An 18,002-nucleotide genomic window follows, 5' to 3' on the forward strand; every position below is an offset into this window, starting at 1 on the left:
GCCTTAAATGATATTCATCGTTGATGCGATGTGCATGTTATATGTAATTTGATTTGATATGTAAGTATGTAATTTGTTATAGTGTGTCTCTGAAGTGTTTTGTACGATAAATATAAATCCTATATTTTGTATGTTAATATGTAACTCAACCTGGATAAGGGCGGGTGAGAAATAAACAAACAACAAGCCTATTTTCAACTGTAAGTAGAACAGTATGTATTTTAACTTCTTTCCTTGTGAATTTGTTCACAATTCAGGTTTAGATGGAAAATTAATATAAATTCTGTACTTGCATTTTATATATTAAATTAAAAATCATTCAGTAACCTCTAAATATTCACCAAAAGGCTTATAATTTGGCACAATTAAAAGTGGCCAGACAGAGAACAAAATTAGACTGTAGTGGTCATGTCCTATGAACTTGATTTTTTTTTTTTAAACCACCCTAATGCATATTGCATACAGATGCAAAAAAATAAAAACAAAAACCCAACACCCCAAAACAATTTCAGAAAGCCTCTAGTTACACAAAGAAATCTACCATACAAAGAGATTTAAGGGGACATGGTTTGGATGGGACCAGAATCTACATATGTATTCCCCACTTCACTGAGACAAATTTGTGTATAGGGTAAAGGTTCCACATTGGCTTACATTCAACAGCATATATAATTTTTTTTAAAGTACTTAATTGGCAGTACTTACATGTGGGGGCAACTACATGTGAAAGTACTTGCACTTATATATTGGGGTTGCAAAATTGTCACCTCCAAGTGAAAGCTGCCAGGTTTTTTTTCGTTTTTTCAATATGTATACAGTGGTACCTTGGTTTTCGAGCATAATTCGTTCCAGAAGAATGCTTGTAATCCAAAGCACTCGTATATCAAAGCAACTTTCCCCATAGGGGATAATGGAAACTCAGATGATTCGTTCTACAACCCACCTTGATGATGAAAAAGCACTAGCAGCCCATGTTGTCTCTGTGTCCTCATCTTTCATCGGCAAGCCTGCACATCCTCGCGGGTTGGAGCACCTTGCCAGGCCCGCTCCCAGGGCCCACAAGACGGCAACAACAGTAGGAAGCCAAGTGTAGGACTGTAAACGCAGCAGACATGGATGCCGAAGCAGCAGGAGAGAAAGTGGCTCATGGGCCCAACCTCCTTCTCCTATGACACCCACAGGATTGTCTTGCAAGTCTCCTTGTGGCCCACCGGCGCAGCTCACTCCCCCTGCACACGCGTCACCATCCCGCTTAACTTGGAGTGCCACTTTCAACCTGCGCCGCCGTCCGGTATGCCTCGACTGTGCATGCACCCGCAGAGCCAACATCCGGGGACATTCGCCGGCTCTCGCTCTCCACCAATCGGAGGCCGCCGAAAAGAAGGGCGTGAGAATTTGGAGGTGGGTTTCGAAGGGAGGGTGATGGGAAAGTTTTCTTTTGCGGATCATTATCTTTCGGGGGTTTCCTTGGTTACGAGTTGACCATGTTGGGGAAATTTGGCCCATGCGTCTTTCAGAGAAGCTGTTCAGGTAGCACTTGCGATGGTGGTTGGGAGGACTCGTGTATCGAGTCAACACTCGTCTTGCGAGTCACAGTTTGCTGGAGTGTTTTGCTTGTCTTGCAAAACACTCGCAAATCGCGTTACTTGTAAACCAAGGTTTCACTGTATTTGTAAAACGGCTGCTCCCTTTACATGTGCAAGCAAATGCATGCAGGACTGCATGAGTATTTTAGGAGATTTTACTTCAGATGATCCTTTTCTAAATTACCACCGGAACTGAACACATCTCAATCTGGAAGTCTCAACTCTAGCCCTACATTCTGTGAAAAATGCGGCTTCACAAGCTGGAAAGATTGCATATTCCCAGAACTCAATGCATAGTTCTGAGCTCTGAGCTTTTCTGTCAAAGCGCTGTGTGATATCCAATTAGGTGCCCGATTCAATTCTGTTTGCCAACAGAAAACAAGTTTCAAACCCTATAGGGAGGTAGTATGGAGACTCTCAAGCAACAAGAGGTTAACTTAAAATAATCTATTTAATCTATATGCTTTATACAGGTAGTATTTATAGTTAAAAAAGAAAACCTATACTGAGCACCAATCTATTAAGCATTATAGGGACAGATTTAAAAACTTGTCTATGCCATTTCTTTCTTTCAATATATTTCTCTCTGGCTGTCAGAAGACATCTACAAAAATTATATCTACACCTAAAAACTTTAGTCTTCACTTTTTGTGTTAGATTGCTGTATGATCGGTGACAGAATGTGTGTGACAACTATATTGTCATCCACACGTGACAAGAGTGATCTGAAATTTCTAAATGGGCAATATGCTTTTATTATTACATTCAAGAGAAATGTTTCAGAATGGTATGGAGGAGAATGAAAGCATACTGTGTTATTTAGAAAAAAAACGCAACCAACAGCATGGTTTTGCATTGCAAAAAAAAAAAAAAAAAAGCTTAAGCAGAGAGTGAAATCTGTATACACTAAGATTCAGTTTGTACAAGGGCTACTGGAAAGTGTCTTTACTGAACCTTGCCCCACTCACAGAGAAGAAAAGCCTGTGTTAAGAAAATGAAAAGCCATTTATCTTTCCTATAAGTTCCAGTCCTCTCACCCACATCCAGGCCCAATTAGAATTATGTTAGCTTTGACTGCACTTTTGTGCTTTATGTGGAGGCTGCAGATTTACAATCAAGTGCATCTGGGAATTCCAATTTTTCATAGATTGTCTCTGTCACGGGTAAATGCTGGGAGATCTCATTGGGCTCCGTAAATAGAGCGGCTGAAACATGCTGTAAAAAGAAAAAGAACAGAACCTTAGCATGTCAAGAGTTTGACATATTCTCCTGCACTGGTTCCCAAACCTGCCCTGGGGGACCCCCAGGCAGTGAGACTTTCAAGATATCACAATGAATATTCATGAATTTGATTTGCATGCACTATCTCCAGTACATGCAAATCTAACTCATGAATAATCACTGCAGATATCCCGGAAACTTCACTGGCTAGGGGTCCCCTAGGACAGGTTTGTATTACTGAAACAGAAAGCACAGTTACTTACCGTAACAGGTGTTATCCAGGGACAGCAGGCAGATATTCTTAACGCATGGGTGACGTCACCGACGGAGCCCTCGGTACGGACCTTTTTAACTAGAAGTTTCTAGTTGGCCGCACCGCGCGTGCGCGAGTGCCTTCCCGCCCGACGGAGGAGTGCGTGGTCCCCAGTTAGGATAAGCCAGCTAAGAAGCCAACCCGGGGAGGTGGGTGGGACGTAAGAATATCTGCCTGCTGTCCCTGGATAACACCTGTTACGGTAAGTAACTGTGCTTTATCCCAGGACAAGCAGGCAGCATATTCTTAACGCATGGGTGACCTCCAAGCTAACAAAGAGGGAGGAGGGATGGTTGGCCATTAGGAAAATAAATTTTGTAACACAGATTGGCCGAAGTGTCCATCCCGTCTGGAGAAGGCATCCAGACAGTAGTGAGTAGTGAACGTGTGAACTGAGGACCAAGTGGCCGCCTTGCAGATTTCCTCGATGGGCGTGGAGCGGAGGAAAGCCACAGAAGCAGCCATAGCTCGGACTCTGTGTGCCGTGACAGCACCTTCCAGTGACAGACCGGCCCGAGCATAGCAGAACGCGATACAGGCAGCAAGCCAATTGGAAAGCGTTCGTTTGGAAACAGGATGACCCATACGGTTAGGGTCGAATGACAAAAAAAGCTGAGGAGAGGAGCGGTGAGCCCTGGTACGGTCAAGATAGTAGGCTAGGGCACGCTTACAATCCAGCGTGTGCAGTGCCTGTTCCCCAGGATGGGAATGGGGCTTAGGGAAAAAGACAGGCAACACAATGGACTGGTTGAGGTGAAAAGCTGAGACCACCTTAGGAAGAAATTTAGGATGGGTGCGCAGGACCACCTTGTCATGGTGAAAAACAGTGAAAGGTGGATCAGCGACCAGTGCATGCAGCTCACTAACCCTCCTGGCAGAGGTGATGGCAATCAGGAAGAGCACCTTCCAGGTAAGGAATTTGAGCGAAGTTGAGGCAAGAGGCTCAAAAGGAGGCTTCATGAGAGCTGATAAAACCACATTCAGGTCCCAGACGACAGGAGGAGGCTTCAGAGGTGGTTTGACATTGAAGAGACCTCTCATGAACCGGGAAACCAGAGGGTGAGCCGTGAGGGGTTTTCCGAGGATAGGCTCGTGAAAAGCAGTGATGGCACTGAGGTGGACTCTGATGGAGGTAGATTTGAGACCAGCATTGGACAGAGAGAGCAAATAGTCCAGTACAGATTCCACCGCCAAAGAGGTGGGATCCTGATGATGCCGCAGACACCAGGAGGAGAACCTGGACCACTTCTGATGGTAACATTGGAGGGTGGCCGGTTTCCTGGAGGCGTCCAAAATGAGACGGACAGGCTGAGATAGATTCTCTGGAGAGGTCAGCCCGAGAGAAACCAAGCTGTCAGGTGGAGCGAAGACAGATTGGGATGTAGTAGAGATTGATGCTGCTGTGTAAGTAGAGTAGGAAACACAGGAAGAGGAATGGGCTCCCTGGAGCTGAGTTGAAGCAGGAGGGAGAACCAGTGTTGTCGTGGCCATCGAGGGGCGATGAGAATCATGGTGGCCCTGTCCCTGCGGAGCTTGAACAAGGTCCGCAACATCAGAGGAAGTGGAGGGAAGGCATACAGGAACCGATCCTTCCAATCGAGCAGGAATGCATCTGGTGCCAGACGATGAGGAGAGAAGAGTCTTGAACAGAATTGGGGCAGCTGATGATTGTGAGGTGCTGCAAAGAGATCCACCTGCGGAGTGCCCCATCGAGCAAAGATGGAGTGGAGTGTTGGAGGATCCAGTGTCCACTCGTGAGGTTGAAGTATGCGGCTGAGATTGTCGGCCAGGGAGTTCTGTTCGCCCTGGATATAGATCGCCTTGAGGAAAAGATTGCGGGCCGTGGCCCAGGTCCAGATGCGTAGGGCCTCGAGGCAAAGGAGGCGAGATCCGGTGCCGCCTTGTTTGTTTATGTAGTACATGGCGACTTGATTGTCTGTGCACAGGAGAAGAACCTGGGGGCAGAGAAGATGCTGGAACGCTTTGAGAGCGTAGAACATGGCTCTGAGTTCCAGGAAATTGATGTGATGCTGACGCTCTTGTGGGGTCCAAAGACCCTGGGTGCGTAGATCCCCTAGATGGGCTCCCCACGCATAGGGGGAGGCATCTGTGGTGATGGTCATGGAGTGAGGGGGTAGATGAAAGAGTAGACCCCTGGAAAGATTTGAGGAGTTCAACCACCATTGGAGAGATTGCTGAAGAGATAATGTCACAGAGATGGGATGAGAAAGATGATCCGTCGTTTGTGACCATTGGTTGGCGAGAGTCCATTGAGGTGTCCGGAGATGGAGGCGTGCCAGAGGAAGGACATGAACTGTCGATGCCATGTGGCCCAGGAGGACCATCATTTGTCGGGCAGGAATGGTGGAATGCATGAGGACCTGACGACAGAGATGGAGCAGGGTCCACTGACGATCGGAGGGAAGAAAAGCCCTCATTAGAGTGGTGTCCAGAACAGCTCCGATGAATTGAAGTCGCTGGGTGGGAAGCAGATGCGACTTGGGGTAGTTGATCTCGAACCCCAAGAGATGGAGGAGAGAGATGGTGTGATGAGTAGCCTGTAGCACAAGTTGAGGCGACGGTGCTTTCACCAACCAATCGTCCAAGTAGGGGAACACTTGGAGGTTGTGAGATCTGAGGAAGGCCGCTACCACTATCAGGCACTTGGTGAATACCCTGGGAGATGAGGCGAGGCCAAAGGGAAGCACCTTGTACTGATAGTGATGGTGGTGTACCTGGAAACGCAGGTAGCGGTGAGAAGTCTGATTGATGGAGATGTGAGTGTAGGCCTCCTTGAGGTCCAGGGAACATAGCCAGTCGTGTTGAGAGAGAAGAGGGTAGAGCGTGGCAAGGGAAAGCATTCTGAACTTCTCCTTGACGAGGTGTTTGTTGAGGTTCCTGAGATCGAGAATGGGACGGAGGTCTCCTGTCTTTTTGGGTACCAGGAAGTAGCGGGAGTAGAATCCCTGACCCCTTTGTTCTGGAGGGACCTCTTCGATGGCATTGAGAAGAAGGAGGGATTGAACCTCCCTCAGGAGGAGGGGGATTTGAGATGAATGAGAAGCAGACTCTACGGGAGGGTTGTCCGGTGGAAGAGTCTGGAAGTTGAGAGAGTAGCCGTGGTGGATGATGTTGAGGACCCACTGGTCCGATGTGATGACCTCCCAACGGCTGGAGAAAATGGTGAGACGACCTCCGATTGGTTGTGGAAGAGGTAGCGAAGGTGGAAGACTGGCTATGCCCTGGAGAGAAGAGTCAAAAGGGCTGAGACGGCTTAGCAGAAGGCAGAGGCTTGTTAGGTTGAGTGGATTGAGAACGTGCCTGCGCCTGGTGATGTTGCTGCCGTGGCCGCCGAGACTGTTGGGAAGGCGGGTTGAGTGGTCTGGCTGAGAATCTGCGCTGGTATGAGGTTTGAGGCCTGTAAGGACGTGTAGGCGGAGCCTTCTTTTTCGGTTTAATCAGGGTGTCCCACCTAGTTTCATGCGCAGAGAGTTTTTGGGTGGTGGAATCCAGGGACTCTCCAAACAGTTCATCCCCAAGACAAGGGGCGTTGGCTAGACGATCTTGGTGATTAATGTCCAAGTCTGAGACTCTCAGCCAGGCCAGGCGGCGCATGGCTACAGCCATGGCAGAGGCACGGGAGGTAAGCTCGAAGGAATCATAAATCGAGCGGACCAGGAACTTTCTCAATTGGAGGAGACCAGAGATGTGTTGCTGGAAAAGTGGGATCTTCCTCTCTGGGAGATACTTCTGGAGGGCTGACAACTGCTGGACCAAGTGTTTCATGTAGAATGAAAAATGGAAGGAATAGTTGTTCGCCCTGTTGGCCAACATGGCATTCTGATAGAGCCTCTTGCCAAACTTGTCCATGGTTTTACCCTCTCTGCCAGGAGGGGTGGAGGCATAGACACTGGAGCCCTGAGTCTTCTTTAAGGTGGATTCAACCAGGAGGGACTCATGGGGAAGTTGTGACTTATCGAATCCTGGAATAGGGATAACCCTATAAAGGTTATCTAACTTGCGTGGGGCCCCAGGTACTGTAAGGGGGTTTTCCCAATTTTTATAGAAAGTCTCCCGTAGGATGTCATGCACGGGTAGTTTAAGAAACTCCTTGGGAGGTTGCTCAAAATCCAGAGCCTCTAGAAAGGCTTGGGATTTCTTGGAGTCTGATTCCAGAGGGAGGGATAGGGCGGCAGACATCTCCCTGAGAAACTTTGAGAAGGAGGATTGCTCAGGCCTGGAGGTGGCATCAGGAGCTGAGGGATCCTCATCAGAGGAGGAGAGATCTTCCTCGGTACCGGGGGGAGACTCTTCCCACAAGTCTGGGTCCCGGACCTCCGGGTGTGCATGACGCGACACCGGGGTGGAAGGGTCGGTATGGTGAGTCTTGGACAAAGATTTCGCAGAGCGTACCGAAACGGTACCGGGGGAAGAGGACCGGCGTCGGTCCCGGTCCCGGGAAGAATGGTGCTCCGCTCGGTCCCGAGGAGGATCCGCAGTGGCATGTTGGGCCGAGAGAATCGGCATGGAGGTATTAATAGGTACCGATGGGGTGGACACCGGTGGCTCGGTACGGGGCTCGGGCCGGTCTGGTACCGGAAGGAGCGGTGCCAGGATAGTAGGCAACAATTGCTCGAACTGACGTTTCAGCTGGTCTTGCAGTTGACCCTGGAGGATGGCCGCAATTCGGTCATCCAGGGGAGGCACCGGAACCGCTTTCTTTTTCTTCGGTTCCTTAGGTGCCGCTCTACGTCCCGGCGATGAGGAGGCCGATGATGAGGCACTCACCGAAATCGGGACGGAGCGCTTTTGGGCTCGGCTCGAGGCCGGCAGGGTCGGTGTCGCCACTGTGGCTGGGGGGCGCTCGAGGGAAGGGGTAGGCTTCTTAGCCGGCTTACCTTGCGCCAGCGGCGCCGATGTGGGGTCGGGCGTCGTCGAAGCCGACGGTGCCGATTTTTGTGGTACCGCTGTCGAAGTCGAGGATTCCATGGTCGACCCGGTGCCGAACAACAGATCTTGTTGGATTTTTCGGTTTTTAAGTGTCCGCTTTTTAAGAGTGGCACAGCGGGTGCAGGAGTCCGCCCGATGCTCTGGCCCCAAACACTGTAAACACCAATTGTGTGGGTCAGTGAGGGAGATCGGGCGTGCACACCGCTGGCACTTCTTGAAACCGACCTGCGGGGGCATGAAGGGGAAAACAGCCTCCGCAAAATCGAATCCCGAGGCCTGGATAATGGCAACAGGCCCCGCCGGGGCAAAACGAAAAAAGATAGAAAAAATCAAAGTTTTTTTTTTTTTTTTTTTTGCAACTAAAAGAAAAGAAACCCGAAGGTGAATACAAATAAAATAAGAAAAAATTCGCGAGCGGGAAGGCAAAAAAGTGAGTTCAACGGCCGTTGAAAAACACACGCGTCTTCTTCGCTCCGCGGAAACGAAGAAACTGGGGACCACGCACTCCTCCGTCGGGCGGGAAGGCACTCGCGCACGCGCGGTGCGGCCAACTAGAAACTTCTAGTTAAAAAGGTCCGTACCGAGGGCTCCGTCGGTGACGTCACCCATGCGTTAAGAATATGCTGCCTGCTTGTCCTGGGATAATGTATTTAACTCAAATGGCATTTTAATAGCAACAAATAAGCAGGCATTTTCCATTCTTCCTCAGTTATGACACCAGTACCTACAATTTGGACTGGGTGTTTTCAATGTAACAGCAATGGAAGGGACTAGAATCTAAAAACAGAGGTCCCCAAACCTAGCCCATGAAGGCTGCAAACTGTTCAACATCGAATGCATAAGATGTATCTGTTTAGCTTGCCTTCACCATATGCTGCCACATCCTGCATGTTCAGTATAGAAATTTCAAAAACCGACCAATTTGTGAGACTCAAGGACCAGGTTTGGGGGCCTCTGAACTAGAACTGTAAATTTTGTTTGGGTGCTGCTACTCATAACTGTAGCTTCCAAAATGTGGCCTAGTGGAATTTCTGCAACTGGCCTGTGGAAAGAGGCATCCATGAAGCAGGCAACTCCTCTGAAGCATGAAAAGACCACTACGTACCTTCAAGTTAATTATTTTGCTTTCTCTAGAAGTGTATTCTCGTAGCATGAAATTCTTGTCACCCTGTTGAAAAGGCAGACATTTGATATATAAACATATAGAGGGTAATTTTACAATGGGTGTCTATTTTTAAAGGCATGTAGATTTCTAGTATTTTTATAAATCTGGACTAAACCATACCTATAAGCTGATGCTCAGAACCTAATGCCAGTGCTAAAGCTGACCAGTGCCAGTGTTGCTCTGCACAGAATGTTTAGAGGGCTTCAGCGCAGGAAACAGCATGTGTGCCAAAGATTAGGGCAAATTATATTTAAATGTAGTCAAATAGATGTAAATAAGATCGCCCAATGCTGAGAGAACAGCACACAAACCCTACCCTTACCACTGGAAACATAATGTCAGCTCAGAGCTGGCACTGGGATGTTTGAAGAGAGGATTTTTTAATTTTTTCAGCTTAAAATTTGCCAATTTTTATTTATTTCAGAACCGGAAGGAAGCCCGTGCAATGAAAAGCAAATGTGTGCAAGTCCAAGCAAACCTCAGAGTGAAAGAACACACTGGTGCCTGTTTTCTGTGCTTAAATATAAGCCTTTCAAGGGAATTTTTAAAAATATCCTTAAAGGTGCAAAAGAACAGCACTGATGTATTCTTGACTTCCTAGTTTGCCTGAGTGCTGTGTATACTCGAATATAAACCAATCTGAATATAAACCGTGGGGACCTTTTTTTCCCCCAAATAAGGAAGAAAAAAGGTTGACTTGAATATAAACTGGGGGAGGGGGGGATTATATATAAGTGCTCTACCTGGTCAGGCTCTGCTCTCAGCCCCTCACTTTCACTCACTGGCTCTGCACCCAGTGACCCTCCCTCCATGCCAGGCTCTGCCCCATTCCCCTCCCTTCCAGCCCTGTCAGGCTCTGCACCCAGCCCCCCTCCCTTCCTGCCTCGCTCCCCATCAGGTTCTGAACCCAGCCCACTCACTTTCTTCCCTGCCCTGCCAGACTCTGCACCCAATCTAACTCCCTTGCCTGTTGCCTTGCAGGTTTCCTCTGGACCGGCTGTAAGCCCTGGTGGGCCAGGACAGGAGGGATCCCTCCTGCCTCGGCTGACTCTGACACATCCCACCGCCCTCCCAGACTTTTAAAAGCCTACCTTTAAAGCTCTGGTGGTCCAGCGTGAACCGGGGAAGGAGCAATCTTCCTATGCTCCTGCCCTGTGCACAGCTGCTATCTGAAACAGCTGCTGCAAGTTCTCGTGCCAGCCTTATGAGTTCCCGCAGTCTTGCGAGGTTGTCACGAGAAGTCGCAACAGCCTTTTCAGATAGCAGCTCTGCTCAGAGCAAAAGCATAGGAAGATTGCTCCCGCCTTGGTTCACCGCTGGACCACTAGGGCTTTAAATGTAGTTTTGCTTTAAAGTTTGGAAGGTGGGATGTGTCAGAGTCAACCAGAACAGGAGGTGGGGGGATCCTTCCTGTCCCAGCCCATTGCTGAACCACAAGGGCTTACTGATGGTCCGGGAGGTGGGGGGGGGAGGGGCGCTGACTCAAATAGAAACTGAGACCCCCATTTTTGGAACAAAAATCTTGGTTTATATTCGAGTATACAGTATGCACACAAGAGCTGTGCTTATCACAAAACTCTTCTCCCCATGCACTAGGCATGTTTCTTCCCTTATTTTTGGTCTCATAGTACATTATATTTGCATACATTAGCACTGAGCATTGGGGAGTTAGGTTGATTTCTGAGCATCAACCCATAGACTGACAGACATTATACCCACTCAAGAGCAAGCATAAATGTTAGCACATACTTTACATGTATATTTTACCCAAATACCCCTGCACATGTCTGATACAAGTACGCATCAACTTGCACCACATGCAAAATTAGGTCCCATCTAAAAATACAAGAGTACTTTTACATGCAAAGGGTTTCCCCTCATAGTGGTATACTCTGCATCAGTAGAAAAAATAACCTTAATAAGTTAAGAATATCATTTTTCACTGATCACAGGAAGTGGCAACTTTGCTCATTGGTGATTTCCAACATAAGAAGTGCTGGAAAAAATTTTATATAAAGGATTCATGTTTCTCAGCACAATAACTTTCTAAAAAAAAAAAAAAAATGGCACCTAATTGTCACGGAGAAAGAAGACGTGAATATTTTCAACAGATTCAAAAACTATAAATCTTAGGGCAATATTTTTAGAGAACTGAGCCTCCCAAATTCCCTACTGCTTTGTGTGAAACAGTTGCTGCAAAATGTTCAACAATGTCCAGTTCCAAAAGCTTCCACCCCTCACTCTTCTAGCATTTTGCCTCTGAGCATAGAGAGATAGGGAAAAATAAGTGAAGTGAAGCAGTTGACAAAGTCTGGCACCAAGTTACTTCAACTACAGCTTTCCTTCTGTTTCCAAAGTTAAACATACATACCTGAATGGTAGGATAGTTTGGGATAAACATTTTTTCAATAAAGGTAAAGGGTCATGGATTTGATATACTGCCATTCTGTGGTACAACCAAAATAGTTCACATTTATTATATGCAGGTACTATCTCTGTCCCTAGTGGGCTCAGAATCTACGTTTTGTGCCTGGAGCAATGGAGAGTTAAATGACTTGCCCAGAGTTACCAGCAGCTGCAGTGGGAATTGAACCCAGTTCCATAGCTTTTTAACCTACTGCACTAACTATCAGGCTACTCCTCTAAAGCCATTTTCCCCAATCCACCTACACACCCACATTAAAAAAACAGTTTCCCCACACACATATAACCCACGAACATACAACGTAACATCACCACTCACCTACTACCCCATGCATATTTCTTAGAGACCCTATTTCTTTACCCAATATACTTGAGGGCATAGGAGCAGTTGTTCAAGACACCTAAATATACAGTAACTCAGTAAATGAAGGCAGAAAAAGACCTGCCTGGTTCATCCAATCTGCCCAACAAGGTAGCTAAAGACAAGCTCCCCCTCCCCCACCCCACCACATTCTGTGTGGGCTCATTACGCATGCTTAAATGCCAGTTGTCTCCACCATGAGGCAAACACAAGTAAAGAATCCAACAAAACTGCAGTGATATATCGAATCGAAAAACAAAAGAAAAAACTGCATGAATGGTGTACAAGACGCCAAGTCTTTAATGAACAAACATATATTTAATCATCGATGTAATCATAAAAGAGTTTGTATCCACAAGGTTTGGTGAGCCCTGACCTGACATGGTCCGTGTTTCAAAGAAACACTCCTTCCTCTGGGTCCAAAAAAATACCATATACAGGAAAACCTTATGGATAACAACTGGAAATAATGGTGTGGTGAACGGCGTAGCAATCTGAGTAAGTTCCTACGTGGTGCAGGAACAATAGCGAAAGTGTCGGGTTCGGGCTCACCAACCCTTGTGGATACAAACTGTTTTATGATTATATCTATGATTAAATATATGTTTGCTCATTAAAGACTTGGTGTCTTGTACACCATTCCTGCAGTTTTTTCTTTTGGTTGTCTCCACCATGCCAAGCATGATGGGGATTATCCGGTATTTTTTGCTCCATAAGATGCACCTGACCATAAGACGTACCCAAGAATTAGAGGAGGAAAACAAGAAAAAAAACATTCTGAACCAAATTCTCCCTATCAGGCTCTGCACCCAACCCCACACTCCTTGCCAGGCTCTGAACCCTGTTCCCCCTCTGGTGGTCTAGTGCTAGGCCGGGACAGGGCAGGCAGGCCTAGTGGCCTAGTGACAGGCAGACATAGAAGCTTAGTGACAGGCAGACAGGCCTAGTGATAGACAGACAGGCAGGCAGGCCTAGTGGCAGGGGAGGCAGGCAGGGCCCCCCACCCAGAGGCAAGCAGGATCCCCCTTACCTTAACTCCTCCAGCAGTCCAGCGCTGTAGGGCAGGAGCTTTCAGCCTTCTGCCCTTCCATCTAGCTTTCTCCCCAGGCAGCGGCAGAGTCGGAGCCGCAAAAAGGCAGGCGTGAGTTTTTCGATTCGATTTTTGATAGGAACAGAACACACACGTACAGAAAACACGCTCAACAGCTGAGTACAAATCACTCTAAAACTTGCCCAGGATCAAACCCACAACCTCAGGGCACTGAGGTAGCAGCGCTAACCACTGTGTAGGGCTGTACTCATAGAGCTCCAGTAAGCAGCAGCAAAAAACAAACAAACTTCCAGCCGCAGGTGAAGTCTATTTGTTGTGGCAAGTCTTTTTTTGTTTGTTTGTTTGCTGATACTTACCAGAGCTCCATCAGCACAGCCATGCACAATGTAGCGGGGGTGGCTTAGTGGTTAGAGTCGTTACCTCAGCACTCTGAGGGTGTGGGTTTGAACCTGGGAAAGCTACTTACCTTCCCGCTGGATTGCGAGTCCACGGGACAGAAAGGGAAAATGCTTAGAGTACCTGATTTTAAATTTGTTGTACACCTGATCACAAGGGCTATGCCTAATGATCAGCTCTTGTGCACAGGGTCCAGGCTAAGTTCTTCCCCTTTCACTCATACTCAGCACAAATAATGTGCATATAAATTTGCATGCTATTTGTTCTGAGCATCACCAGTAAAATGAAACTCGCTCCAAACTCAGTGTTTTCCACTGGGTTGCTAAAACTTTGTACATCTGACTCTCAAATGGAAATGCTGCAGGCCTGCTGCCCATATGCTGTTCATCACATAGTTTTCAAGGAGCAGATTTTCAGGGTTTTGTGTTACTTCACAATACTTGGCCATAGAAGGATGGATAAATTAGGTTCTAATTAGTTCTAATTTTCTTTCTTTTAGTCCCTCCAGACTGGCACAAAAACTGATGGTAATAGCTCACACTCTCAGTCTCCACCTGCTGGTCGTGGTGAGCTATTATCATCAGTTTCTGTGCCGGTCTGGAGGGAAGATAAAGAATCTGTGTTGCTGTTAAATATATTTGTATTGTATGATAAGCTGTACAGACTCTAAAATGGATAAAATTTTAATGATGTCGACAGTAAGTATATTGTGAATTTTCCTACTTTTAATTCTGTATTGAAAAACTGTATGCAACTGTCCAAGATTTCTCACTGATAAAATAAATGAAGTTAGAAACTTATTAAGCCGCAATAGAGGTTTTTACTGCAGTCCAGAGTGCTAAATGCTCCAATGCTCATAGAATTCCTATGAGTGTCGGAGCAGGATGAAAGCCCTGGGCTGCTGTAAAAACCTCTATCACGGTTTAGTAAAAGAGGGCCTTAGTGTTCAGTGTGTCATACTTAGGAACACTGCCTGCAAGGTGCAACACAACAAAAGAAAGGTTGAGAACCATTGTGTTAGAGCAAACAAATATGTAATACAACAGTTCCCCCCATCCTTTTAAATGAAAAAATAAACAGTTACAGAAGTTCAAACAAATAACTTTTTCCAGACTTCTTATAGATCCATGACATTAAACCCCCCTCCCCCCAAAAACGGCCATTGTCAACATTTTGGATTGGCAACTTTAATTATATTTTCCCAGATAGTCACATATTTGAGGTTACCGCAGTATTCTATAAAGCAGGGGTTCTCCACTCAGTCTTCGGAACACACCCAGCCAGTAAGGGTGTTTTCAGGATACCCACAAGATAATCTGCATGTACTACCTTCACTGTTTGCCAGCCAATCTAAATAAAATTGCTAAACAGCTGCTAAGGAAATAGTGGAAAATTTAAAAAAAAGTCTCATCTCCAAAGGTAGTCCAACAGCCTGAACATTTTGATGTGTGACATTTGGGGTTTGCTTTGTCTTAGTGTGTTTTGACAAATGCAGTTTTCCAGTGTCCCTGGCTAGAAGCCTCAGTCCAACTCTGCTCCTTTTCTCTCATCTTTACGGAAGACCACCAGTTCTTAAATTCTCTGACTGGGGATGCAGAAAAGATTTACGAGATATCCTCAGCACCAGGAGAGCATCCCCTAATGAGATCAGCTCCTGAAAGCAGCAATTTAAATTACAAGAACTATGAATTGGTAGGAGTGGAGCTTGATTCCCACTACAGCTCCTTGTGACCCTGGGCAAGTCACTGAACTCTCCACTGCTCTAGGTATAAAAATACATCCTTGATTATGAGCCCACTAGGGACAAAGAAAGTACCTGCATATAATGTGTATAGCACCGAGTACATCTAGTAGTGCTATAGAAATGATAAGTAGTAGTAGGAATATAAAATGTTTCAAATAAAATATGAAATCAATATTAAAAGAATATATTTAGAACTGAAGTAATGATGTAGGCAATATGTGAACTCAGTCAGTTGAGCAGCTGCTGCCCTCAAGTACCATGTCTCTCAAAGTCCAAGATTTTGCCCCATTCAAAGGGTCCTGGAGCATTTTTCCAGGCCTCCCCAGAATCCCAGTGAAAGGCATGAGACATGAATGAACATGCAAGGAGTTTACCTCATGATAAAGTCTTGTATCGTTCATTCTTATTAGCACACCATCCACGCGCAAGAAATACCTCAGCAACAGGAAGAAGCTGGACGGCATCACCCTCTGCAAAGAAAGGTCACAGTTATATAGTCATACTGAGAAGCAGAGCAATGCAGGAATCAGCTCTTAACACCTTCTCTTTCTAGTTTTATGTCCTTTTTTTCAGCTTGTTCATTCTCCATGTTCATCCCATCAGCTGCAGCAGCCTGACTGAGGTCTTTTCTGAAAGAACAGCCACTAGGGTGGCACATCCTTCAGGTTAAATGTGCTAATGTTCCCTTCTCACCAGCTGGAGTGCTTCATGAAGAAGGACCCTACCCTGTAACACCACCTCCGATATGCTTATACCCAGATCTTGGGCCCTCTGTACTGTTAATGTAACACTTTAAGCACAGAACTGACAGTTTCCAATGATGCTGTAGATTCTGTTATAATTGTCTTACCAAAACCAAACAGGGATCCGACATTGATAACAAATTATAGGCCTATATCTTTGATGAATGTAGATGCTAAATTAATTGCTAAAGTGCTAGCTATAAGATTAGCAAAAGCTCTTCCTTTTATTATTGATATACATCAAACAGGATTTCTTGCTAAAAGACACTTTTCACATAACACTAGATTAGCATTTCATTCTCTAAATTTAGCAAAAAATTTGAATGATCCAGCTTTTCTAATATCATTAGATGCAGAAAAAGCATTTGATAGAGTAGAATGGAAGTTTATGTATCAAGCTCTACAATGGTTTGGTATAGGACCTGGTTTTATTAAAATGATTCAAACATTATATAGCTCCCCTGGAGCAAGATTAAATATAAACAATAACTTATCTGATAAATTTAACTTGCTAAGAGGAGTTAGACAAGGTTGTCCTTTATCTCCCTTACTTTTTGATATCGTTCTAGAACCCTTATTAATTGCAATAAATCAAACTAAGGGAATAAAGGGAATCACATTTTCTAATTGGGAATTTAAATTATCTGCGTATGCAGATGATATTTTATTATATTTAAGAGAACCAGAAGATACCATTCCATATCTACTTAATTTAATAGAAAAGTTTTGAAAGTTTTCTGGATATAAAATCAATTGGGAAAAATCTGAAGTTCTTCCAATTAATATCCATTGCACCAAAGGATTATTTGATTTATATTCATTTAAATGGAAAGAGGAAGGACTAAAATATTTAGGTATTCTTATAAAAAATACAATTGATGACACAGTAAAAGAGAATGAAAAACTTTTATTAAAGAAAATAACAGAAATGTGCGAGCAATGGAATCCTTTACATCTTTCTTGGTGGGGAAGAATCCAAACAATTAAAATGATGATTTTACCTGTGGTTTGTTATCAAATGAGTATGATTCCAATATTTTTTCAGGGGTCATTTTATAAAAAGTTAAACAATATATTAACAAAATTTGTTTGGTTTGGGAAAAGACCAAGAATCGCTTTAGCATCATTACAAAAAACAATCAAGGAGGGAGGGGTAAATTTTCCAAATTTCTATAGGTACCATCAAGCCTATATTTTAAGACAGGGAATGTATTGGATCCTCCCAGATCTCATGGAAAATGTACCCGACTGGTTATATTTAGAATGGCACCTCATGTTCCTTTTACATCCAGAACATTTTATTAGTATAACAATGCCTAGGAGATATAAAGATCATAGAATTCTAATAGATACATGGAAAACATTAAGATTTATAAGCAATTTATCAACAGATCCATTGGCTAAATCTTTAAATCAATCTATATGGGTAAACTCCAGGATCAAAATTGGTGGATTTAAAATAGTATGGAAACAATGGATAAAAGCAGGTATACGTACTTTAAAAGATGTAATAGTAAATGGATCACTGCTTAGTTTTTCACAATTGCAACAAAAATTTGGATTAGATAAAACACAATATTTTAAATGGATGCAATTGAAGCAGGCCATTCAGGAAGGGTTCCCTGAATGGAAGAATCTTAACACTCAATATAGTTTACCAATCCTTTGTTTTCAAGCGGATTTTCTAGGACACCAAGCCGCAAAATGGTATAAGAATATAAACGAATTTTTAAACAAAAAAAAAGAGATCAGGACTTAGGGACATTTGGAGTATTGAGATAGGACAGATAATTTCTCCATTTCAATGGCAAAAATTTTGGTCCTGGAGAATACATACTACAAGATCAGCATCTATGAGTCAAACATGGTTGTTTTTATTACATAGAGTTTTATGGACCCCTATGAGATTACAAAAATTAGATAGTAGTAGATCTAATAGATGCTGGCATTGTAAGATAGAAGTGGGGACACTGGACCATTTACTATTCTTTTGTCCCTGCATTAATTCCTTTTGGAAATTAATTTGGCCCCAAATTAATAATTTATTA

General features: G+C 44.8%; 1 protein-coding gene across 1 annotated transcript in view; it reads right to left on the minus strand.

Moving 5' to 3' along the window:
* Positions 1-2,018: 2,018 nt before the first annotated feature.
* The window catches only part of TIPRL (TOR signaling pathway regulator), a 51,416-nt gene continuing 35,432 nt past the window's right edge, over positions 2,019-18,002 (minus strand). Inside the window, exons 5-7 of the mRNA XM_033942495.1 lie at positions 15,586-15,681; positions 9,176-9,238; positions 2,019-2,801 (exon numbers count right to left, since the gene is read on the minus strand). Coding sequence (XP_033798386.1) covers positions 2,676-2,801; positions 9,176-9,238; positions 15,586-15,681 — 285 coding nt within the window. The 3' untranslated portion in view covers positions 2,019-2,675. The remainder of the gene's footprint in view (positions 2,802-9,175; positions 9,239-15,585; positions 15,682-18,002) is intronic.

This window comes from Geotrypetes seraphini, chromosome 4 (assembly GCF_902459505.1).
Source record: "Geotrypetes seraphini chromosome 4, aGeoSer1.1, whole genome shotgun sequence".
Classification (NCBI taxonomy): Eukaryota; Metazoa; Chordata; class Amphibia; order Gymnophiona; family Dermophiidae; genus Geotrypetes; species Geotrypetes seraphini.